The sequence below is a fragment of the Enhydra lutris genome, unplaced genomic scaffold, assembly GCF_002288905.1.
Source record: "Enhydra lutris kenyoni isolate GAN:26980312 unplaced genomic scaffold, ASM228890v2 scaffoldscaffold1, whole genome shotgun sequence".
NCBI lineage: Eukaryota > Metazoa > Chordata > Mammalia > Carnivora > Mustelidae > Enhydra > Enhydra lutris.
In genome coordinates this window covers 40,155,341-40,180,976 of record NW_019154085.1, presented here as the reverse complement: position 1 = coordinate 40,180,976, position 25,636 = coordinate 40,155,341, and the positions used below count along the sequence as shown (strand labels likewise).

Genomic DNA, 25,636 nt, shown 5'->3' with positions numbered 1-25,636 from the left:
TGATGTGGACATGACAACAATAAAAAAAACTGAAGCAAAAAACTAAGAATATAGAAGGCATCTACATTCGTACTGTTTCACATAGTGCCTAAATTCTCACTCCACTTTACATAACCCGAACTGGAAATCAAAGACGTCACGTTAGGGGAAACTAGGTGGCTCAGTCCTTAAGTGTCTGCCTTCGGCTCGGGTCATAATCCTAGGGTCCTGGGATTGAGCCCCACATCAGGCTCCCTGCTTGGCAGGAAGCCTGCTTCTCCCTCTCTCACTTCCCCTGCTTGTGTTCCCTCTCTCTCTGTGTTTCTCTCTGTCAAATAAATAAATAAAATCTTAAAAAAAAAAAAAAAAGATGTCACATTATGAGTGTGGTTTAAGCAAAAAAAGATAATGCAGAACTTCAGTAAACATACCTACACACAAAGGAAAGTCTGTGGACCTTCATCCAAACACAGGCAAATCAACATATATGTATCCCTTTAAAGTTATACAAAATATTAGCTTTTTATGATTCCTTGCTCCCACTGAATTGCATGAGACCCCTCTGACAGGTAGCTCAGGTGACAGTCATTTGGACATATGCAGAAAATCTGTGGGCAATGACCTTTGCTGATCTTTGCAGCGACTTCTCCGGTAAAGCTCTTGGGTCCTGTGATGTGGAGGTGCTCTCATCTTTTGTAACGGGAGCATCAGCATCCTCTTTTCCTAAAATAAGAAGAGAGAGGAAAAAGAGAGATGAGGAATCAGTTAGATGCCTATCTAGTAGGCATACAGACTCACAGGATTTTTTTTTTTTTAAGATTTTTTTTTTTTTTTTTTTAAGAGAGAGAGAGAGAGAGAGAGAGAGAGAGAGAGAGCACGCACATGCAAGTGTGCGAGCGTGAGTGGGGGGAGGGGCAGAGGGAAAGAATCTTCCGAGCAGACTCCTTCCTGGCTGAGCAGGGAGCCAATGCAGGTCTCAGTGTCCCGACCCAGGAGATCCTGACCTGAGCTGAAACCAAGAGTCGGACTGAGCCACCCAGGCGCCAGGTGGGATTTTAAATTTGGAGCACCGTTTATTTATCCTAAACTACTCACTTTACAGAAAAGGAAACCCTAGCCCACAGTAGTCCGGAGACTCAGCTAAGGTCAATCACATCACCAACTTGCATGAATGTGCTTATACTCAGGGGCCCACATTTGAGCTATTTAACGTTATTCAAATGCTAAGCATCATATAAGTAGAGATATCGAACTACGCTGAACTGAGCTAAATGGGTTAGGTGTCAAAATGCCAAACATACTAGATGTGAAATACTGCTCCAGCCCACAGTGAAGAAGAGAGATAGGTTAATTTATTATGCACATCTGCTGAAATCAAAATAAATGTTAACTTTTAAAAGTACTTTGGTACCAGCCATAACAAACAAAATGGGGGAAAATAGATTATATTTATTAAATAAATAAATAAATAAGCCAACCCTGATTTTCCTGGCTTTTCTTAATGACATTATATAAAGAGTATTTAATGTCTTTAAATGTTTAATTTCCTTTCTTAAGAAACTTATAAAATGCACATTCACCCAAGAAACTGAACACATCTCCCTAATAAAGAGGGAAGTTAGGCTCTGTACCAGAAGTATTAAAACCACTCATGAACAAATGCAGCAAATTACACACTTCTGAACATTTAATATTTTGTATTTTCGTATCTTACTTTAGAGTTCCCCCACAAAATAGTCTTATCCAACTATACTGGAGTTTCTGGATTTTAGGGGTCACAGTGCATTCATGTGGGCTCCACTCCAGATAGCTAAGAGAGACTTGTACTTATCATCATTTAGACATTACCAAGGCCAAAATAAATAAATAAATCCTTTTCAGGACTGGCTGCCTCTTAGCCAAAGCTCAGCTTTAAGGCCAAGTTTTTACCATTCTGGGCGTACTCTGGAAACACTGACATGATCTGACCTACTGGGGTTTAAGAATGATCAACTGTTTGCTTTTCCATCTATGCTGAAATATGCCCACCATAGTGCCCACTGAAAGCAGAATTCTCACTGTTTTCCCAAAAGAAAAAACAAATGAGAACCTTCCCATTGTTGATCACCCTGTCCATTAGTAAAAGAGGATATCCATCTTAGATGATATCCACAGTTCAGGATTTTAGACCATAGTTCAGGATTCCAAGGTCATTAGACACTTCCTGAACCACATCTTTTATACTCTTGGGGAGGAAAAAAACCCACACAAGTTGTTGATCTGCTCCATAACGTATCTTGCCAGCGTGCTCCACAGAACGAGGTCATTCAGGAAAGATTAGGAGGCTGGAAATACCATGAACCAGCACATTCTACCTAGATATCTGCTATCTGAACTTTAAGTCTCAAGAGTTGGCAATCAAGGGGGTTTTCTAAGGCATCCCAAATCCTGGGCATGCAACCTTCTATCACAGTCACTGATGGTTCCAACTTAAAATGACTATTGCCTTGGACTCCACCCCAACAACAAGCAAGTCTTCTGTTCCAAAGGTTATGCCAGGTTGCATCCAAAGAAAGAGGGGTAGCCAAGGAAGCGAGCCCAGCTGTGATTTTCCAATATCACACCTACACATGACCTTTCCAGGTTCTGAGTTCATAAGGATATCCTGACAGAAACGAAGCTTTGTTCAAAGATGCATTCCAATCAATCAAACTGAAGCTTTCAGCCCTGCAGGTGAGCATCAGAGATACGTTCAACAAATGTGAGGAAACACAATTACAGGTTAGAAAGGTGAACCATCTTCATAGGTTTCCAACAACTACGTCTCCCTACCCTAACAGCAAAGTTGTCAGGTTAATGAGAGATCTGACACACTGTTTAATCATGAGATTCTTCATTTATTCATTTATTCCATGTCTATTTATTGAGCAATGCGCATTAAGGATTCAGTGAATGAAAGAAATATGGTTCCAGCCCTTAGAGAACATATACTTTATGCACGAGTGATATTCAATAAATAACCACTCAATCAATAAATCGTGATGAAGGCGAAGAAGGAAAGAACAGTTTCAAGGAGGAAGAGTTCTCTCAATATACAATTTAGATTAAGAGGTCAGGAAAAGAGGCCCTGCATGGAAGTGACATTTAAGCTGACACCGCAGGATGGTGTGTTCAGGAATAAAGAAAGGGACAGAAGACCCCAGGTAGGAAACGGTACTGGGAAGGGACAGAGGTGAGAGGTGCCTGGCACAAACGAGGAACAGAAAGAAAACCAGGTAGCTGGAGCATAGTGAGCCTCAGAACGGGCATGGCAGGGATGAGGGTGAGCGGTAACAGGAGTCAAGTCAGCTGACGTCTTCTAGGATTGACATGTCCTAAATTGGAACCTGGATACACGGGGAAGCTGGCAAGGATTTGTGCATGAAAGTGACACTGCCCGAGGGCAGGTTCAAGCAGGCTGAGAGCAGAGGCAGGGAGGCCAGCGAAGAGCTACTGGAGTAGTCCAGACATGTGAGGATGGTGCTACGATGGAGGCACTGTAGGGAATGAAAAGGATCAACCTCAGGCACACTGTACACTTAAACAAAGAGATTTTGATGGTGATCAGACAGGAAACCCTACAGATCATTAGCTATGAGAAGTGAAGGGTGATTTCCAGCTTTCTGACATCTGCAGCTAGGTCGATAGAGGTACCATTATTGTCACAGGAGAGACTAGAGAAGGAGGTGGAAACCACGAGTTCTACTTCTGAGGTGTTCCTCTTTGAGGCTACCTATGAAACCGTCAAATGATGACGCTGAATAAGCAGTTCAATATAAAGGTCTGGAACTTGAAGAGAGGTCTAGGCTATGGTTTAAACACAGTCTGTAGGCTGAGTCCTTCCATTTCTGTACTTTCCAGGCCAAGCTGGAGAGAAGAGATTAAAACCCAAGTGTGTTCCACTACTAAGTTCAGAAAGCTCTTCTTCCACTGCTATCTGGCTCCAGGAATTAGTGTTATGTTGTCACTGTTAAGGAGATTTAAAAAACTGCCCTGAGGGAGTGACCTGGGCTTGTAGGATGTACGGATGTGAGAGAGATGAGAAAGTGAAAGGACACTGCAGGTAAGGCCCAGAGCTGTGAAAAGGCTTGACAGGGTAAAGGACTAGCAAGAGGTTTACTGTAGCCACTAACAGCCTGAAGATACAAGGGCTGGGTGAGAAGGCTCTGGGGTGAGGAGAGGAAGGAGGATGGCAAAAAGGTCCTGCGGCAGACACTCTGGTTACTGCCCAAGATCTAGTCTCTTCTTTCCTGGTAACAAGGACTCCAATTTCAGCTGGGGAAACCTAGTTAATAGACTACATTTTTCAGCTTTCTTGCAACTTAGTGTAGCCTATATGTCTAAGTTTTAGCCAGCAAAATGCAGGTGAAGGTGTTGTAAGTGACGTCCGGGAAGTGTCTCTTTCTTCCTTCTTGCTGGTTGGAATGTGGATGTGACAGCTGGACCTCAAGCACTCATCTTGGTCCCAGAGGCTGCAGGACAAGGGTGCTTTCTACACCAGAGAGCAGCACAACAGAATGGGCTTAAAACTATGGAACTACTCTCTGAGCCCTGGCCTGCCTACCTCTGGTCTTCTTTTATATAACATAGAAATAGGTTTCTTTCTTATTTAAGTCACTGATATTTTATGATTTAACTCCATTCTCAACAGAACATACTTTCTAACATAAGATCTAAACCATGAACTGACAAGCCTGGACACTATCCTATTAAGCATTTTGATGGTAAGGGACATATATGTCTCAGGGCTATGAGTTTGGAAGCAATGCTGAATGAAGATCTTAGAAAGCTGGGACCGGGGCTGCTGTCGAGCTGAGACACAATCAGAATCTGAATTAGACAGTGGCAGTGAGAGCAAAGAGAGACGAAATTGGAGAGACACGTCTGAGAAGAATGACGCTAAATATATTTCCATCACAATGGATGACTTAGTATATGAAAAATGGGCTTAAATTAAAGGAGCTTTTGATTGAATATCAGGAAAAAATGGCTTGACAGAGCACTAAAACTCTATGATGAAATTACTTGAACAGGGCAGGCTGGAAGTCCTCACAAGGGTGGAGGGTTATGCGTCCCCACAGCCTTTGGTTTTGCCATAGTGAAGGCAGAGATGGTCCATGCACTCTGTGGCCCCTTTTAGTTCAAAAGATCCTAGAAACCAGTGACTACCAAAATTCTTCATCTAAAAGAGAGAATTTTCTAGGAAATAGATAAACTACTAATACAAGCAACTATTCATTATATCCCCCAACACATACTCTAGGAAGGCAAGTCGAGTGAAATCCTAATCTCTTTCTACAGATTGTCTAAAACTTCTATTTTAAACATTTAAAAAGTAAAATGCCATGGTTTGGTAGGGTTGGTATGGCCACTTACATCTATCAAGTGCAAACCTAATACCTGATTCTGGTAAGAAAAATGATTCTGGGGGCACCTAGATGGCTCAGTCAGTGAAGTATCAGACTTCAGCTCAGGTTATGATCTCAGGGTCCTGGGATCGAGCCCAGGGTAGGGCTCCTCACTCAGCAAGGAGTCTGCTTGTCTCTGTCTCCTCTCCCTCTGCCCCTCTCCTCACTCATGCTCTGTCTCCTTCTCTCTCAAATAAATAAAATCTTTAAAAAAAAATTACCTTGATTTGGTCCTCTCATATATAAACAACAGACTAACAAGTCTGATGATTCTTAACACTTCATAAATGCATCAAAAGGTCTTCAGATGATTTGACTGTGACGCCAAGTGGGGGTAATGTGAAGAAAAAGGCAAGGAATTGGGCAAAAGGAGTTTCAATCTATCCAGTTAAACAAATGACATCCCAGAAAGGGCGAGGAACATGTGCAAAGGCACACAATTGAGAATAAATGGGAGAAGGAGGAAGGTTCAGTGTTCAAATAAGCTGAAGAGACCAGGCATGAAAGGCCTTATATGACATGCTGAAGAGCATGTATTTTATATTATAGGAACAGAAAGCTATTGAAAATTTTGAGAATGCCATGATCAGAATCATATTTGGTGAAAGGTCAGTCTGCTGCTCCTATGAAGAAAATCTTTTTCTCTAGCTGGTTTTATGATTTTCTCTTGGCTTTTGATTTACATCTTGATGCACCTAAGTTAGGATTTTTTAAAAATTTTACTTGCAATCATTAGTTATCTTAAATCTGTGGTTTGGTATCTCAGCTGTTATGGAAAATTTCAGCCAGTACCCTTAAATTTCATTTTGCTTATTTTTTCACTCATCTCCTTCTAAGACTTTAACTTATTTATACCCTTCTCATCTGTGTTTTCTATTTGTCTATCCATGTTATACTCCGGATAATTTTTCTTTTACTGTCTTCTAGTTTGTTAATTTTTTTTCAGCTTTATCCAATCTTCTATTAAATTCACCCACTGAGGCATTCTTCTTTAAACTATGCCATCAAATATACTACATTTTTCCTCATCCACTGAGTTAATTTCATTAAAGTTATGCTTATTTCTAGAATTTTTATTAGGTTCCTTTTCCAATTTGCTTTGTCACATATCGTAGTTTCCTACTCTTTGCAGATATGTTCACGCTTATCTTTTATTTCTTTAAATACAGTAGTTGCTTACAGATTCCACAATCTGATGACATGTATGAAGGGCTGCTTCTATTGCATGTGGTTGTTGATGGTTCTTGCCACTGCGATATGGTTTCCTTGGGTGCCTGGTTACATTTACATGCTCATCACTGAATAATTTGGGGCCTGGGTTGAAGAAACCTTCCTTCGGAAAGGATTTCCACATGGTTTTGCGAGGTGCCTAGAGGAAAACCAGCCCTTAAGCCAATTCAAGACTTGAGATTCCTTGGTTGACCCAGTCAGCTTGAACCTGGGCTGTAATTCCATGTGAACTCACCCACATGGCAGAGCCCTTTGGAGTCCCAGCTTCTTGTGAGGCCCCAGCTGCTTTATTTCTGTCCCCCATTACTGCTGGTCAAATCTGCAATATTGCCTGCTCTTTAATGTTCAAAGTTTGGGGTCTTTTTTTTTTTTTTTTACTTTATGCAAATATTTTTAGTTGTTTCAGCAGGCAGAAGTGTGTTTGAATAATAGCCCACCATTACTAGTGACAGAAAGTCCCCAGGATTTATATTTTACAAATATTTTTCAGGTGGCACTGTTGAGCATAGTTAGGGAGAGTGACAGGGTGAGAACATGGGAGGGGACAGTTGTGACCTGTGCAGGAAACACAACAGGAGATAGTAAGGAAGACAGTAGGAGATAGTAAGGAAGCCACTATGATAATGTCCAATGTTACCTAAGGCAAAAGCACAAGGGACAGAGAGAAGAGGCAGGTACTCTCACATTTATTTTTCTCAGCAACACCATGAAGGAAGTATTACTATTTTGATTTTTAGAGAATAGCCATCAGCCATTCAAAGAGGTAAAGGAACTTATACCAAGGTTTATCCCAGGAGGTATTTAGTAGAGGGGGTGTCAGAACCCAGCACGACTCCAAGTCCAACCACCACAATATGATAAGATCTGGAAGAAAGACAGGTACGTGTGGGTGGGTTCCAATGAGGAGGACAGGGTTGCCAAAAATTTTATAATTCAGTTATAGACACTGAAAATTTTTAAATTTTACAAGATGGCAAGTAATAAACAGCTCTCAATACAATTTCACTGCTTCCACCCATAGGAAAGATAGAGTAGTTAAATGCATGAGCTTTGAAGTCACAAAACCTAAATTCAAACCTCTGTCCTGTGACCTTGAATTATGTGATTTTGACACAAGTTATTCCTTCCCTGTGAATTTCCTCCCCAGTAAATCTGGAATAGTTTACATGATTTATGTTTACAGGGAGTACCCTGGCACAAAGTACAATAACCAAAACTGTTAGATACTCTTAATATTGTTGTTGTTGTTGTTGATATCATTATCATTATCATTATCAATATTATCATTATTAGCTCTTACAGTGAGTTTTGAGGGAATACAACCTTGTCATACTGGGCACAACTGACTGGACATGGTTGGTGTTCAGGACGATGGTAACATTATAAAATGGGTGACATTTCCTCCTCTGTAAAATGTAACCAATCTTATAGGGTTAATGGGAAAATTAAATGGAGTTAATGTGTGTAAAAGTGCAACAGTGGCTAGAACACAGGAGGCACTCAATGACTGCTATATAATGTATATTTAAAGTACTCATTACTTTTCTGAATGCTTGGTGCCTTCTGTGTGAAGTAAGGAGAAACGAGCTGGTGCAAGAGAGGCAGGCAGAAGCCAGGTCAACAACAGGAAGTCTGGATTTACTCCAAAGGCAATGCAGAGCTATAGAATAAAGTAGGCAGACTAACAGGACTTATGCTTTAAGAAGCTCACACTGGCTGTGTTCAGAGTCGATTCAGGAGAAGTGAGACAGGAAACAGAAAAGCCACTTAGAGGGGTGCCTGGGTGGCTCGGTCAGTTAAGTGTCTGCCTTCAGCCCAGGTCATGATCCCAGGTTCCTGGGATGGAGCCCCAAAATGGGCTTCCTGCTCAGCAGGGAGCCTGCTTCTCCCTCTCCCTCTGCCTCCCCCCACCCCCCCTTCTCTCTCTCTCAAATAATAAAATCTATAAAAAAAAGAAAAAAAAAGAAAGAAAAGCCAGTTAGCTTTTAATGCTTGAATCACACTAGAGAGGTAGTTAAAAGGCTAAACTGACAAGATTATGTGAATGCTAATTGAAGGGAAAAGAGGGAGGTCATAGGGGAGAGTAAGGAATAGGGAAAACCAGCATCAATTCCTTAAATAGAAGTTCTCAGAGTTCTCTGACCAGCAGCAACAGCATCACCTGGGAACTCCCAGAAGTGCAAGTTCTCAGGCCCCACCCCCAGATGGAGGAACTCAGGACTTCTGGGGGGGGGGGGGTGGGGCCCAGCAGTCTGTTGGAACAAGCTTCCCAGGGGGTTCTGATTCTGACTCACACTGAAGTGTTGAGAGCCACACTGTAGACAAATGGGCAGTGAGCCACCACAGGAAGAGCATCTCCAGGCAACCAGGAGGCGATCTAAGTTCTAGTAGCACTTGGTAAGTCTGAGGTGATCTGATGCTTAAGAGAGAAGTCTGGGCTAGAGACAGAAATGAGGGTGTCTCCTATGTACAGAGGGCAAATGGATGAGTGGACTGGCCTCCTCAGAGGTTTCGAATTAGAAGAGTCAAAGCAGGGAGAAACACCAATATTTAAGAAAGCAGAAGCAGAAAAGCCTACAAGGAAACTGAGGTACAGTTAGGAAAGTAGGAGAAAAATCAGGCTAATGTGGGGTGAGTCAACCAAAACAAACAAACAAAAACAAAAACCAAAAAACCAACCAAACAAAAAAACTACAAAACAAGCATTTCAACATGGTCAGCAGAGTGGCCCTAGAATAACAAGGTCACAGGCAACCCTTTTGAAGACTCATTTGAAAGAAGGAAACACAGTTAAGTCTGAATGCAACACGTGGGGATCGGAATGAAAGGTAAACGGAGGAAACGAGGGTGTGGACTAGGCTCCGGAAGTCTGACTAGGCAGGACTGGAATAATACAGGGTGGTAGCTGGAGGGGTACAGAGAACTCACGAACTCATGAGTTTATTTTTTTAAGATAAGGGAGCCTTGGTCATGGTTAATTGCTGATGGGAAAGAACCACTACAGGAGGTGTGGTTGAAGACGGCACAATGAGGACTGGGAGGGGGCCCTGGGCAGGAAGGGATGGTATCAGAACCCCGGGGTAAAGATTAGCCTCGGGCAGAAGGAGAGAGATGCCACTTTCTGCGCAGGAAAACAAATTAGGGAGGGGATGAGTCTAGGCGTAAGTTGCTTGTGAACGTGGTGGGTGAAAGTTGAGGGGGACCATGGAGGGCGGGGTAGAGCAGCTTTTCTCTGAAACCTACAAGCCAAACTCATCTGTTGAGAAGTGCTAGAGGAGGATACCCACTACATTCCAAGCTGGGAAACACAATTCTGGGGAGGATCAAATGCGAGTGGTATCTCCAAACAGTGGCCCTGAACATGCCAGGCACCGTGCTCTGTGCATTCAAAATAAAACTACTAACTAGTTATTGAGTACCTACTGCACACGTCCGTGTTACATGATTTACATACACAACCACATTTTATATTCTCCAATAATCCAATGAGGTAGGCAGGTATTATCATGCCAATTACCCGATTAGAGAGATAGGAGAAATGAGGCTTACAAAGATCAAGTAACAGGCTTGCCCATGGGTGCCAGCCTCATGTATGCGGGCACCTCATGCCCTTCCCATGATGCCACACAGCCTTCAGGATCCTAACAGGTTTGACGAAGTGAGAATGGAAAAGAAAACAGGATTTCTGAGAGATCTGGCTGAGTGATAAGATAATGAGAGAAGTCAATCACTCTGTTTGGGGCAAATTTTGAGTTTGGGATGACAATGGGATACAAGTATGATAATGTCCTCTACGCAGGCTGGAGATAAGGCTCTACATCTCCGGGCAGAGGTTGGGAACATCAGTTAGATAACAATGTCTGAGAGTAGACAGATGGGTAGAGACTGGGGAAAGGAGGACATGACATATTAAGAGAAAAGGATGAATAAAGGGATGAAGAGTTAATACTCAAGCAGTAAGAGGAAGAATCCCTTTGCTATCCATTTTTTATATTGTTCTAATCTGCATACTCATTGTGGCAGGTTTGGCCACCCTCCTCACCAGGCTGACCATGCAGAGATGCCTTCAGGTTCCTGATGTGAAGCCAAAACCTAGATAGTGTAGCTTTCAGGCCCAAACTTGAGTTTCTCACAGAGTCATCTTCTCAGATGGGGCTCTGCCCTGATTCCCATTCCCAGCTGTTAACTGTATTAATTACATCATCAACACTCTCCTGCTTTACTCGCACTCTCTGCTCCAAATCTTTCTCTTGCCCAGGAGAAACCACTTTTAAATTTCTCTCTACTAAAGCTTTAATTGGCTTTTAGCCTCATGGCTCCCCAAAGACCCAAAATGTAGGCACATAATGTAGCTGGCTTTAACTTACTAATTCTGCATCTTTCCCAGCAGACGGATGATTCCTCCAAGTTTAAGTTGACTTTCATCGGAGTTTTTCTTAAAGGGGCCAACCTTTAAATCTTAATATGATGTGATTATTTCAACACCAGAACACAGTGTTTACTAAAATCAAACCAGTGTTTCTTTACCAGACTTCTCAAGACTAGCTATCCAGCAAAACTTCAAAAAATGGAAAACCAAAGCTGGCAGCATCACAATTCCAGACTTCAAGCTCTATTACAAAGCTGTAATCATCAAGACACTGGCACAAAAACAGACACATAGATCAATGGAACAGAATAGAGCCCAGAAATGGACCTTCAACTCCATGGCCAAACATCTTCGACAAAGCAGGAAAGAATGTCCAATGGAAAAAAATCAGTCTCTTCAACAAATGGTGTTGGGAAAATTGGACAGCCACATGCAGCAGAATGAAACTGGACCATTTCCTTACACCATACACAAAAATAGACAAAAATGGATGAAAGACCGCAGTGTGAGGCAGGAATCCATCAACATCCTTGAGGAGAACACAGGCAGCAACCTCTTTGACCTCAGCAACTTCTTCCTAGAAACATCGCCAAAGGCAAGAGAAGCAAGGGCAAAAATGAACTATTGGGATTTCATCAAGATCAAAAGCTTTTGCACAGCAAAGGAAACAGTCAACAAAGCCAAAAGACAACTGACAGAATGGGAGAATATATCTGCAAATGTCTTATCAGATAAAGGGCTAGTATCCAAAATCTATAAAGAACTTATCAAACCCAACACCCACAGAACAAATAATCCAATAAAAAATGGGCAGAAGACATGAACAGACACTTCTCCAAAGAAGACATCCAAATGGCAAAGAGATACATGAAAAAGTTCTCAATATCACTTGGCATCAGGGAAAAACAAATCGAAACCACAGTGATTTACCACCTCACACCAGTCAGAATGGCTAAAATTAACAAGTCAGGAAATCAGGAAATCGCCAACAGGTGTTGGCGAGGATATGGAGAAAGGGGAACCCTCCTACACTGTTGGTGGGAATGCAAGCTGGGGCAGCCACTCTGGAAAACAGTATGGAGGTTCCTCAAAAAGTTGAAAATAGAGCTACCCAATGACCCAGCAATTGCACTACTAGGTATTTACCCTAAAGATACAAATGTAGTGATCTGAAGGGGTACCTGCACCCCAATGTTTATAGCAGCAATGTCTACAATAGCCAAACTATGGAAAGAGCCTAGATGTCCATCAACAGATGAATAAAGAAAATGTGAGATATATATATATATATATGAATGATGCACCCATCAAAAAAAACGAAATCTTGCCATTTGCAATGACATGGATGGAACTAGAGGGTATTATGCTAAGCAAAATAAGTCAGTAAGAGAAAGACAATTACATGCTCTCCCTGATATGAGGAATTTGAGAAGCAAGACAGAGGATCATAGGGGAAGGGAGGGGAAAAATGAAACAAGACGAAACCAGAGAGGGAGACAAAGCATAAGAGACTGGAGGGTGGGAGGGATGGGGTGGTTGGTGGATGGACACTGGGGAAGGTATGTGCTATCATGAGTGCTGTGAATTGTGTAAGACTGATGATTCACAAACCTGTACCCCTGAAACAAATAACACATTGTATGTTAATTAAAAAAAAAAAACTTCAAAAAATGAAAAAGGTGCTAAGCTATCTTGGAGGGTTGAGTAGAGACTGGTCTCAAAGCATGGGAAGCTAGATTAGATGAGTTTTGTTGTGTTCTGAGTCTTCAATTCCACATATATCAAACCTATATCCTCTCTCTCTTATGTATCAGCCTCTTAAAGCATACCCTACTGAACATCTCCAACAGGAATGATAAGTGGCTGGAGCTCACTGTTGGGAAAAGGGGACAGAATTAAAATGCTGCCCTTCCAAGAGCCAGTCTTCTTTATCAGTTCACTTGCTGTGACCTAAAAAAGCAGGACCACAAAGTGATCATTAAGAGGCAAAAGAAAACAGACAGCTTGAAGAAGTTGATTTTTATAGACTGCATCATTATCTGAGATCCACTGGGCCCCCTCGGAAACAGAACAATGCACCACTCGAAAACAGCTAATGCGTAAAGCATCTCTGATGGAAAATTGTTTCTCTTTAATAAGGTAACAAGCTCTAACTCTAAATGCAAATCAGACTCGTGTGGGTCACTCCAGCCAGGTTATATAGACATGAGTGAGTCACTGCTTTTGATGCCCAACTGGCGAATCTGAAGGTTTTATAATGGCTCCTATGTGGTTGCTGCGGAGAGAAAGGACTCTGGTGCTAAGCAAGAGAGCAACTTTGGTCCTCCTTTAGCTCCAAAGAAGGAAAAAATGGGAGACTTTTGCTGAATACAAGACTGTTCTCAGAGTTGCAAGTGGATGAAAGATGAGCAAAAACAGTTCTGTGAGGGAAGAAAAGAAAATATTCAACCATAATAAGATCCGTGATGGAATATAAACTGAAAAAGAAAAAAAGTAGCTATGAAGAGTCACAGAAGAGAAAGATCACATATTTAGCTGGAAAAAAAAACGAGGAAACCTCTTTCGATGAGCAGTGTCTAAGATGGCCCCCCACTGATCCTTCACCTTCTGGGCTCACACCCTTGGATAACCCCCTCCCTTCGAGTATGGGAAGGGCCCGTGTCTTGCTTCTAACAACAAAATATGGCCAAGATGAAGGAATGTCACTTCTGTGATTAGATTACATAAGACCTACCTCCCACCCTGTTAGCAGACTCTCTCCATTACTGGATCCAGTGAAGAGAGCTGCCACAGAGAGAGGCCCATGCAGCAAGCAGCTGAGGGCGGCCTCTGGCCTCAGCCCAAGAGCCCACAAGGAATCGAATACAGCCAACAACCACATAAGCGTAGCCTTCAGATGAGTGACACCTTGATTACAGCCTTGAGAGAAACTCTGAAGCAGAGGACAGACCCGAGCCATGCCCAGATTCCTGACTCAAGGAGAGCCTTGTTTCCTCACAACACCTTGGACACCAAATGCATGGGTTTTCCGCACCAAGCAATTCCCTAATTCTCAGGCTGTCCTATAATTTAATTCAGTTCTGATGCTTACCTACCTAGGCTTAGCACAGACCTCACAGGTTAAGGGGTCAATCCCATGAGACTGCCCCCAACTTCAGACACCAAATGTATATAGTGGGTTTTGAGGTTACCCACACTTCTGAGTTGGCTACATATTGGGGAGAGGAGTTCCCATGATCCTCCCTCCTCAGGTTCAATAATTTGCTGTAATGGCTTATAGAACTCATGGCAACACTGGATGTACACTTACGGGTTTAGTGCAAAAAACTTAACAAAGGATACAGACGAACAGCCGGGATGAAGAGCTATATAGGGCAAGGTCCTGAAGGATCCCAAATGCAGGAGCTCTTGTTCCTGCACAGTGGGGTGCCCCACTCTTCCACTCACCAACCCAAACCCTGCTGTTCTAAAACTTTTCCGAGGGCTTCATCACATAGGCATCATCAACTGGTACTCAATCTTCAGCCCTTCTCCCCTCCTTGGGGGATGGCAGGTGTGGCTGAAAATGTCAAGTTTCTAATCATGGCTTGGTTTTCTAGGTAGCCAGCCTCCATCCTGAAGCTATCCAGGGGTCCACACACGGAGTTGCTTCATAGAACAATAGATGCTCCAATCACTCGGCAAGTGCCAAGGGATTTAGGGGCTATGTAAGACATTCCCATCACCCCCACCATTCAGGAAATTACAGGGGTTTTAGGAGCTCTGTGTCACAAACCAGGGTCAGACCAAATATTAGAACAAAAGATACTCCTAGCACCTCTATCGCTAAGGAAATTCCCAGGGTTTTAGGAGCTCTGAGTCAAAAACTGGGGGCAGAAGCCAAATATATACTTCTTTTTATGCTACGCTGACCCACAAAAAATGCAAGTGTTACTTTAAGCCACTAAGTTTGTGGCAGTTTGTTACACAGCAATAGATAATTAATACACATGTAAATGACAACTGACATTTGAAGACCAAAGGGATGATTTTCACAGGAGATGAGTAATTAGGCAGCATTCATGGCAGAAAAGAGGAGGCTCAGATGCTCAAAGGCAGAAAAGCACAAGGAGGGTTTAGGAGTGATACTCCTACTCAACGAAGCCCAGCTTGGCTGGATCTAAGGTCTGGATGGGTAGGTGCCAGAACATAAGCTGGAGAGGCAGGCAGGAGAGCCCTAGTGGGCACAAACTGCCAAAAGAGCTATCAGAGCTCATCATAGATGTGGTCTGAGAACCTCCACGGGAAGATTCATTGGACAAGTATTGTTCCAAGAGGCAACAGTCTTCAAAAAAAAAATAATAATTTGGAAATGCCTATAAAGGAATGCTATGCTTTCACCTTTGTGAGATACTTTCCCTTCCATTACCTCATTTGATTTATGAAAGAATCTATGAAGAAGTCGAGACCGGTATTTATGACGAAGGGGTGTGTGTGTGTGTGTGTGTGTGTGTGTGTGTGTGTGTGTGTGTGTTTATAAAAAGGAAAATGAGGCACTAAGAATGACTAGGAAAAGCTCTTGTTCAGGACCTTTTTCTCTCTACTATGAGTGTTGCCAGATTTTGTTGGATCCCCCCTTCCCTGGTAAGAGATGCAAACAGGCCTCGCTAGACAGGTTTGGATCCTGGCCCCAGTGTACCAGAGTAAGCCCACCTGCTACTAAAGGTGCTTTGAAATAGGAGGATCAAGTGCTCGCTTCGGCAGCACATATACTAAAATTGGAACGATACAGAGAAGATTAGCATGGCCCCTGCGCAAGGATGACACGCAAATTCATGAAATAGGAGGATCAAAAACAGTGTCAGAGCCTAGGCCACGCCCACCAAGTTCATAAGTTATTGTGGTTTCTGGCTCAAGCAAATGAATCAGAGTTGAGGGGACTGGGCAAAGAGGGATCAGCTAACTGGGAGCAAAGATGAGAGACTTCACTGTGTAGCTGAGCTTTCACTCCAGGGCTAGTGAAAGGGTATGCAAGGGTGGGAGGCTGCTTCCACTTACAGGGATGGGGTGACTCATTCATATTTGAATTTTTTTTTTTTTAAGCAATATCTGAAAACCAGGCACAATTTTCTCCTATAAAATGTTAAATAAGATCTGTCCTTAATGGTGGACATTCTATACCCAGAGTAGGACAGCTGTCAGTTCTCTCTCCCCATCCAGAGCCACATGACCCAATTTTGTTTTGTTTTCCCGTAGGGCTAGTTAGAATCTTCAACAGCTTTTTGTAAATCTCAGAAGGTTGCAGTCACCACTGCTCTATTAAGTAAAGATTCCCTGACATGTTACTGCATGACTTAGAAAAACCTAGTTGGTAATTCTCAGGAGAGAAAGGACATTATTTAGAGTGACCCAAAGGGGAAATCAATGCCAGGAAGATGGACCTGTAGACAAGTAATCCTCTGCAGTGTCAATGAAAGGGTCTCTACCAGAAGAAAAAAAAAAATATTGGAAACCTTAGGTAGCAGATTAAATACGATGCTTGGCCAAAGGGATGACTAGGGAAGATCGACTTGACTGAGCCTTCCCTTCTTAGAATCTAAAGACCAGAAAACTTCACAGACAATCGTGTCCAGAGTCCCAGGGAGAGAGAAGTGGAGATGAAAATTGTCCCCATCTACAGCTGATTTTCAGTTTCCCAGTTCAATGAATAACAAACTGAACTTTTCTCTTTTAATTCACTTTCAATTCAATGCAAAAAAGAGAGAGATAGCCTCTTTGACTAAAGGTTGATTTTAAATAATTGTGAGAATTAGTCTTTTCAAATGAAAATCATCTTAATCATTTGATACCTGCTAAGGAAAGAGAAGTATCCCTTTATTTCTTGAAAATACTCATCACTTCCCTCTTAGTTCCATGCACTTTTCTGTTAGGTCTTCTACATAACTCTCAAAATCTTTATCAGTTACTTCCCAACCCCCAATCCTGCCCCTGGGTTTTTCTTATTTACCAGCTTGTGCCTTGGTTTTATAAGACAATGACTATTTCTGGATAAATTCCAACTGTGGGCCATCTACTTGATAACCTCATCAATTCCCACAGCTCCAACTGATGACATTGTTCAGATCTGTAATTCTCACCATCCCTCCTCTGCGTCTACAGTTCTATTTCCAGATGCCTACTGGATGTCATGAACTGAATGACCCTCCCATAACTCAAATTCAACATGTGATCAGAAGCTGAATTCATAGTCCCTCTCACCACTGGTCTTGTTTTTTTCTCATTTAAGAATGTAAATACTAGGGGCCCGGGGTGGCTCAGTGGGTTAAGCCTCTGCCTTCCACTCAGGTCATGATCTCAGGGTCCTGGGATTGAGCCCCGCATCGGGCTCTCTGCTCAGCGGGGAGCCTGCGTCCCCCTCTCTCTGCCTGCCTCTCTGCCTACTTGTGATCTCTCTCTCTCTGTCAAATAAATAAATAAAATCTTTAAAAAAAAAAAAGAATATAAATACTCATGCAGTTACTAAACTAGATATCAAGTTACTCTCATTCCTGAATGCTCCTCTGCTTCAAGTCCCATATCTGATATGCCATCCAACTCTGCCAATTCTAGTTCTGAAATATCTTGGTAACCAATCTCTTCTTCTGCATTCCAGCTGCCACCGCTCAGGTCTTCAAGTGCCTCTAGTCTTAACTAGTCCCATGCCATGCCCCAATTTCTTCCCTCTTCCTAAAAGTCTCCTTTCCTTAACAACCTTGCATGACTCCCACTACCACAGTCTCTTCATGGCCACAGATAACTGGGCAAAACCCCACCAGGGCCTATTTTTCCAGCCTCCTCTCTAGACTTCCCACTGGGAAGTGCTCTATTCACACTGTAGATATTACTCTACCTATCATCCACTTCTATGCCCCTGTTTGTACCAAGAGTATTTTTTACCCTTCTTCACCTGGCAAACCACTCATCCTTCATGGCCCAGAGAATAAACTTTTTTTCTTTTCCTCTCCCTCATCTTCCCTCCTCCTTTCACCTTCTGCCCTTCCCCCCCGAACTGATCCTTCCCTCTCTCTGCAAATCTGTTCCTCTTCTCTATGTGCACTGTCTGTGATTACTAGCAGCCTCTGTTTCCAAGTGTCTCCAGACATCATTCCATGTCACATTTTTAGCCCCAGAGTCCTTAAGCTGTGGAGAAAAAAAAAACCTCACTGGTCACTGGCCAGTCAATGTGTTGAAGACTTTTGGGCCAGCAGTCTACTCATGGTCTAACCAAGGCCCTGAGGACAGGGGCAGACTATAGTTTCCACTTTAGGGAAGGCAATTTCCATTCCCAGGCAAGACCCAGAACACATATTTGTTACTGTAACTCCTCTTATAGACTAAGTTCACCTGAAGAACAAGCATCTAGATTTTTACTCTTTGATCATCTTTCTTTTCTAGCAAAGAGCATGCCCTCCGTTATTTGCTCGGATATTCTTGGCTGAAATGACAAAACATTCAACACAAACCAGCTTATATATATTAAAAGTGACTCAGTAGCTCATGCGCCTGGAAGTCCAGAGGAAAGGCAGGCAGGCTTCAGGGTCAGTGGATCTATGGCCCACTAATGGCGGGAGGGGCCCAGATTTTTTCCTGTTCTCCATTCTTGTATTCACAACACTAATAGCAAGTCCTAGAACAGCTGTCAGGAGCAATTAGAGATAAATGTTTCCGGTTGATATCCATCAGGAAACTACTTACAACCCAGAACTCCACGCAGGAATCACCCCAATTAGATATGCCTATGGGAAGAGGAAATGGTACGAAGCTACAATGTCTAATACAGTAGCCACGAATCATACTTAGCTGTTTAAAGTAAAATTAACTTAAGTTAAATACAATTAAAAATTCAGTTTCTCGGTCACGGTAGCCCTATGTCAAACGCTCAACAACCACACGTGGCTGGTGGCTACGGTTTTGGACAATACAGATTAGAACATTTCTAATTCTTCAGAAAGTTCAGTTGGCATAAGGTAAGAAAGCATACCAAGCAACTGGTACAAGGCAACCAAGACTCAGCTTGGCAGCTGGCGTCAACTTCACCCCAAGTACAAGGATCTGGGGAAGGAACAGGTGAAAATCTAGGCACATATGGCAAAGGGAAAAGGGGAAATAGACATTGGGTGGGCAATAAACAATGCCTAACATATTCTTATAGAAAGAAATTCAATTGATCTGGTACGATTTGCTCTTTAAATAATATGATGCATATGTAGAAATTGTCTGTTGTTACTGTAAATACAAGGTATTTTTCTTTTATGAACTCACTAACTTCCTGTGGGACACTGGACAAGCCAAGTAACTTCTCTGAGCCTCAGTTTCCTCGTCTGTAAAACAAAAGGAATGAACTAGATCAGTTGTTTCTAACCTTTTAATCACAACAGATTTTTTATAGCACATTTTTAAAAATTAATTTTTGCCCAGGATCTCATACTTGGAAGTATTTTTAGTAACTTAACTGCATTGAAAATTAATCTGCTATTCTGTTGCTGTTGTTATTTTAATCAAAAACATACAGCTGTTAATTAGAGCTTCTGATTAGTGAGAAAAGTCACTGTTACCGTAGTAGGCTTGTATCATTTCTAACAAAAGTGAAGTTGATCTCACAGTCTTACTGAAAGCAAATTTACTATTTTCATTCAGTGCTATGAAATATTTATGATTAATGTGAAGTGCTCCACCAAAAGACCCTAGGGGTAGACTATCACATGTCAAGAACAGCACATGATCTTTTAGGCCCCATGCAGGTCCAGAATTCTACAACTTCAATGACAATGTAACTATAAACAGATCCAACACTTGTTATTAGCATGGAATGGCCTGACCTGGAAAGTACCAGAGAAGGGGATTAGTGGATGCACTGGGAAGAGAGTGATTCCAAAGTAACAGAAATCTAGTGAACAAGGGATAAGAAATGAGGAGAAAATGACACCATCGCAAAAAGCTGTTGATCTTCCCTTTTCATGACCAGTAAGCCCAAGAAAAGTGGATTATTAAATAATCCAGGGAGCCAGGAATAAAGTTAGAAGTGGACAGCAAGCAAGAGAATGACAGGCACCATACTGAAAAGGGTGCTAGAAGAGCCATGGGGAAGGGGACTCCAGAGACCTTCAAGTCTTCACTCACCTCCACTGAGAAGGGCATGCTAGAGTCATGGAAACTCCTATTTTCATATAAAAGCATAAACAAAGTTTATTATAGATTACTCCCTTTTATTTAAATTTCTATTGCAATAATTTTGTGTTAAAAGGGCAAGAAAGCTGACAGGCTTTCCTATTCCAGGTGCTGTAAGGAAGGGATAGACTGGGGCAGAGTACAGATTATAAAATAAATTACTTGTAATGTTCTGAAACCCAAGCCCCCTAGGCCTGCTGAGGCGTCAAAGAGAAACCAGGCATGTAGGCAGGAGTGATTCCATGATACTAAATGCGAAGAGGAAGTAAAAAGGACATGCTGATGAAAGAACTAGGCAAGGGTGCCTGGGTGGCTCAGTTGGTTGGGCGACTGCCCTCAGCTCGGGTCATGATCCCAGAGTCCCCGGATCAAGTCCTGCATCGGGCTCCCAGCTCCATGGGGAGTCTGCTTTTCCCTCTGACCTTCTCTCCTTTCATGCTCTCTCTCACTCTCCCTCTCTCAAAAAATAAATAAAATCTTAAAAAAAAAAAAAAGAACTGGGCAAGCTCCAGTTATATTTCAATAAAGAACAGATGTAATTATTATTACTTCAAGATTTCCTATAATTCATCATGATTTTTTGTTTTTGTTAACCCTTCTAGTAACCATGCATTTCATAACAAAAAAATCCTTTCAAAAACCTCACATTCCTCAAATAGCTAAATAGAGAATTACCAGATGACCTAGCGATTCTACTCCTAGGTATATGTTCAAATGAATGGAACACAGGGTTGCAGATGCTTGTGCACCAATGTTCATTTCAGCATTAGTCACTATTCAATAGCCAAAAGGTGGAAACGATTCATGCGTCCACGGATGAACAAAATGTGGTACACACAATGTAATACTATTTGGTCACAAAAAGGAATGACATGCTGATACAAGCTACAACACAAGTGAACTGTGAAAACATGCTTAATGAAATAGGACAGACACAAAGGAAAAGTACTGTATGATTCCACTTTTATGAAGTATCTACAACAGACAAATTTATAAAGAGGAAGTAGATTAGTGGTTATCAGAGGCTGCAGTGGGTGACATAAGGTCACAGCTCAACAGTTCTAGAGTTCTATTTAGGGTGATGAAAAGTTTTGGGATGGATAGTAGTAACAGTTGCACAAAATCATGAATGTAATTAATACAACTGAACTGTATACGTAAAACTGATTAAAATGACAAATTTTTATGCTATTTTAGCACACACACACACACACACACACAACACACACACACACACACACAAATTTTTTTTAAACCCACAAGAGCTTCTATTGATTACAGAGACTCTAGGTCAGGGGACAATTTGATAAATGATATTTATTGGCTTTCAAGAAGGGGAACCCAGGGTTAGAAGAGAATGGGAAGGTCCCTCTATGTGACAGTCCCTTTAAAAAGTCTTAGAGAGAAACTAACTGACGAATGAATGACCCTTTAAACTATATTTCCACCCCAAACTTCTCTCATGAACTTCAACTTGCATTCCAACTACGCATGGTCACCTCAGATTTAACATGTCTAAAAGAGAGTTCTTAGAAATAAAGGATAAAAATAGAAATTACTTACAATAAATAAAAACACTAAAAAATAAATTTCTATTCAAAATCAAACAGGGCACCTGGGTGGCCCAGTCGGTTAAGCGTCTGCCTTCGGCTCAGGTTGTGACTCCAGATCCTGGGATCAAGTCCCACATCAGGCTCCCTGCAACCCTTCTCCCTGCCCCTGATCTCCCTCTCTCTCTCAAATAAATAAATAAAATCTTTTTTAAAAAATTAGGGCACTAGCAATTTCAAAATGAGGGGAAAATTGAAAGAGGTTATAACAGATCCAGACAAACTTAACTGAAAAGATTTTGTACAACTCTATTCCAATATATCAGAATATGTGGTTTAAATATATGATTTTCCTGGAAAACATGAATTATCTAAATCAATGCAAGAAAAGGAAAAAAATTCCTACAGAAAACAATGGTCATTAGAGATGGAGGAAGGTACTGGCTAAAGAAACCCTAGCCCATGTTCCAAGTATGAGTTCTTTAAATGCTTCAATCATTGAGAAAATTTGATCATTCTCAATGATGTTTTAACTGCCCCAAGGCACTAAGAAAAAGGCTCCCCAATTCTTCCTACCAAGTTAATAGAACTTAATACCAAAACAACAAAAAGAGAACAATAAAAAGAAACCATATACCAATCTCACATTTTACACAAAGCCCCCCAAATTACAAATAAATTATTACCAAACAGAATTGAGTCACATGTGAAAACATGCTATATACCATGACCAAATGAGGGGCAGGGTCACATGAGGGATGCAAGATTTATTCAGTGTTTTATGTTACCATGTAAATAAGCCAAAGGGAAAAAAAGTATCTTGAAAGAAGCTCAAAGGCACTTGAAAAAAGAAAAAAGTCAACATCCATTTCCAATAGAAACTTTTAGTAAAAAAGAAAGAGGACAGTTGGTTAACTTGGTCTCAAGCCAACAACCAGCACTGTACTTAAGGGTTTATTACTGAAAGCATTTCCATTAAAGTCCAGAAGACAGCAATCACCACTATTATGTAATATAGTTCTTAAAGCAATGGCCAGTGAAATGAGGCAATAAGTAAGCAGCACAAAATTAGGAAGGATGGTGCAAATTCAAAGGTGTAAAATCAAAACAAGCAACTAAAAGATTATTAGAAATAATAAAAGCACTCATTAAGGTTTCCAGTTTAAAAAATACACTAAAACAACCCCAACAGGTTGTGTTTTTTTTTTTTTTAAGATTTTATTTATTTATTTGACAGACAAAAGAGATCACAAGTAGGCAGAGAGGCAGGCAGAGAGAGAGGAGGAAGCAGGCTCCCTGCGGAGCAGAGAACCCGATGTAGGGCTCGATCCCAGGACCCCAGGATCATGACCTGAGCCGAAGGCAGAGGCTTTAACCCACTGAGCCACCCAGGCGCCCCAACAACAGGTTTTTTTAAATATATCAATAATTACTTGAAGGAAAATGATAGAAAAAAATTTCCTCTCAAATTAATATCAAAAACCACAAAATACTCAAGTTTTTTTCTAGTAAGAAATGTGCAAGATAATGATACATACAAACTATTAGGCATACTAAGAGGATCTAAGATTTTATAATTCACAAGTGAATAGGTTGGATAAATTAAGATGTACATAGACCAGGCTACTGTCAAAACAGCAAAACAGAGCACAAACCGTCCCCCCAAAATACCCCACAGCTGATAAAGGGATTGAGGTGATAGATTTTAGCCTGCATTATTATAATTAGCACCCCACAGGACCAAAAAAGGGGGGACAAAAACAATCCAATAACCACTTAAAGCAAGGAACTAACTGTTGAATTTCCTAACAGTAAAAAATAATTAAAACACACTAAAATCCTGTTCAGCAACTATCAGTTCCAACAGTTTAAACAAGTGGCTCTCCACGCGTGGTTTGAGACCCTGTTGGAGGGACCATAAGATTAAGACTCTTCTCAAAATAATTCTAAGATGTTATTTGTTGTTTTCACTCTTACTCTTTCATGGGTGTAAAGTAGGGATTAGCAAATTAAGCTGGCCAGTAAGCCAAATCCCCCATGTCCATTCGTATTATGCCTCTGTGTGTGGCCCACAACACTGAAAATATTTATTGTATGGCCCTCTACAGAATACCTTTGCTGACCCCTGCTCTACTGACTAATTGAATGCGTGCTTATATATTCTTGTGTTTTCTAGAATTTTCTAAGATATTAGATTTAAAATATAAACAAGTACATTTTAGAGGTTAATTCCACTTTTTTCTCAGTATTCCAACTGTGATTGTATCTACTATAATTTCATTAACACTGAATAAATCATTTTGAAATCTGAAATTTTCCTTAAATGTACACAGAAACACAACTAGAAATAGGTATACTTATTTTGCAGTAATACTTTCAAGTTTTCTTAGTTTTAATTTTAAAAAGAAATGTTCATAGATATAACCCACATGCACAAAAGCACTTTGGAGTCTTCAATAATCTTTTAAAAGATTTTATTTATTTATTTGAGAGAGCACACACACGGGGGAGGCAGAAGGAGAGGGTAAGCAGACTCCCCACTGAGCAGGGAGCCTGAGGAGAGGCTGAATCCCAGGACATCAAGATCATGACCAAACCTAAATCAGATGCTTAATCGACTGAGCCACCCAGGTAAATTAACCTGAGTAAATTTACTTTAAAGTGGGAACCAGGGGCACTGGATGGCTCAGTCATTAAGTGTCTGTCTTCAGCTCAGGTCATGATCCCAGGTCCTGGGATGGGGTTTCCGGCTCAGTGGGAAGCCTGCTTCTCCCTCTCCCACTTCCGCTACTTGTGTTCCCTCTCACGCTGTTGTCTCTGTCAAATAAATAAATAAAATCTTTAAAAAAATAAAATAAAAAGGAAAAAAGTGGGAACCAATTTTATAGATCATGGTGGGAAAAATTACCTTTATTTTACAAAAATAAAAACATGTTACAAATTTGGGGTCATCGATGGGAGCATATACTATATAGAACAAAGATTACTAGAACAACAGGATTTTTACATAATTTTATTACTTTTTTAAATTTTTACATAATTTTTAAAAAATTATATGCTGTAGTCTCAATCTGTTTGACATTTATAGTACATTCATCAGAACAATAATTTTTGCAAAGATATTTAAAGGTTTCATTAATTTTTCCAAGGATCTTTCTTAATCTACTCTTATTCAAATAACGTAAAATCTAAGATTTTCTTTACTGACACTTTGAGCAATTACTGGTATTTGTAATGGAAAATAAAATTGTAATTCTTTGAATAAAATTAATTACTAGGAAAAACACCCAACTGAAAACAGATCTAACTATGTTAGTTTTTAACAATAAGTAGTAAAGACTTCATACTCTAGAATACCTTGGAGCCAAAGCCTGGGGCAGATCAATGCCAGCTCTTCAACCACACGCTTAAGCTGTAGAACATGACAATTCTTCCCTTTCAGTAATACGTGGGTATTTTTTGCCCATTTTTTTTTAAGATTTTTTTTTAATGGTATTTTTTTTTAATTTCTTTTCAGCATAACAGTATCCATTGTTTATGCACCACACCCAGTGCTCCATGCAATACGTGCCCTCCCTAACACCCACCACCTTGTCCCCCAACCTCCTACCCCCTGCCCCTTTAAGACCCTCAGGTTGTTTTTCAGAGTCCATAGTCTCTCATGGTTCACCTCCTCTTCCAATTTCCCTCAACTCCCTTCTCTTCTCCATCTCCCCTTGTCCTCCATGCTATTCGTTATGCTCCACAAATAAGTGAAACCATATGATAATTGACTCTCTGTGCTTAACTTATTTCACTCAGCATAATCTCTTCCAGTCCCGTCCACGTTGCTACAAAAGTTGGGTATTCATCCTTTCTGATAGAGGCATAATACTCCATAGTGTATATGGACCACA

At 41.1% G+C, this 25,636-nt stretch overlaps 1 protein-coding gene across 4 annotated transcripts in view; it reads right to left on the bottom strand.

The window, feature by feature from the left end:
* The window catches only part of LOC111144288 (DIS3 like 3'-5' exoribonuclease 2), a 359,800-nt gene that overhangs the window by 193,130 nt on the left and 141,034 nt on the right, over positions 1 to 25,636 (bottom strand). For 3 of the 4 annotated variants that reach the window (XM_022498710.1, XM_022498559.1, XM_022498640.1), the window contains exon 7: positions 602 to 702. In XM_022498710.1, the coding sequence (XP_022354418.1) occupies positions 602 to 702 (101 nt within the window). Of the gene's footprint in view, positions 1 to 601; positions 703 to 19,288; positions 19,344 to 25,636 lie in introns of all 4 variants that reach the window. The other variant, XM_022498777.1, reaches the window with a different exon arrangement.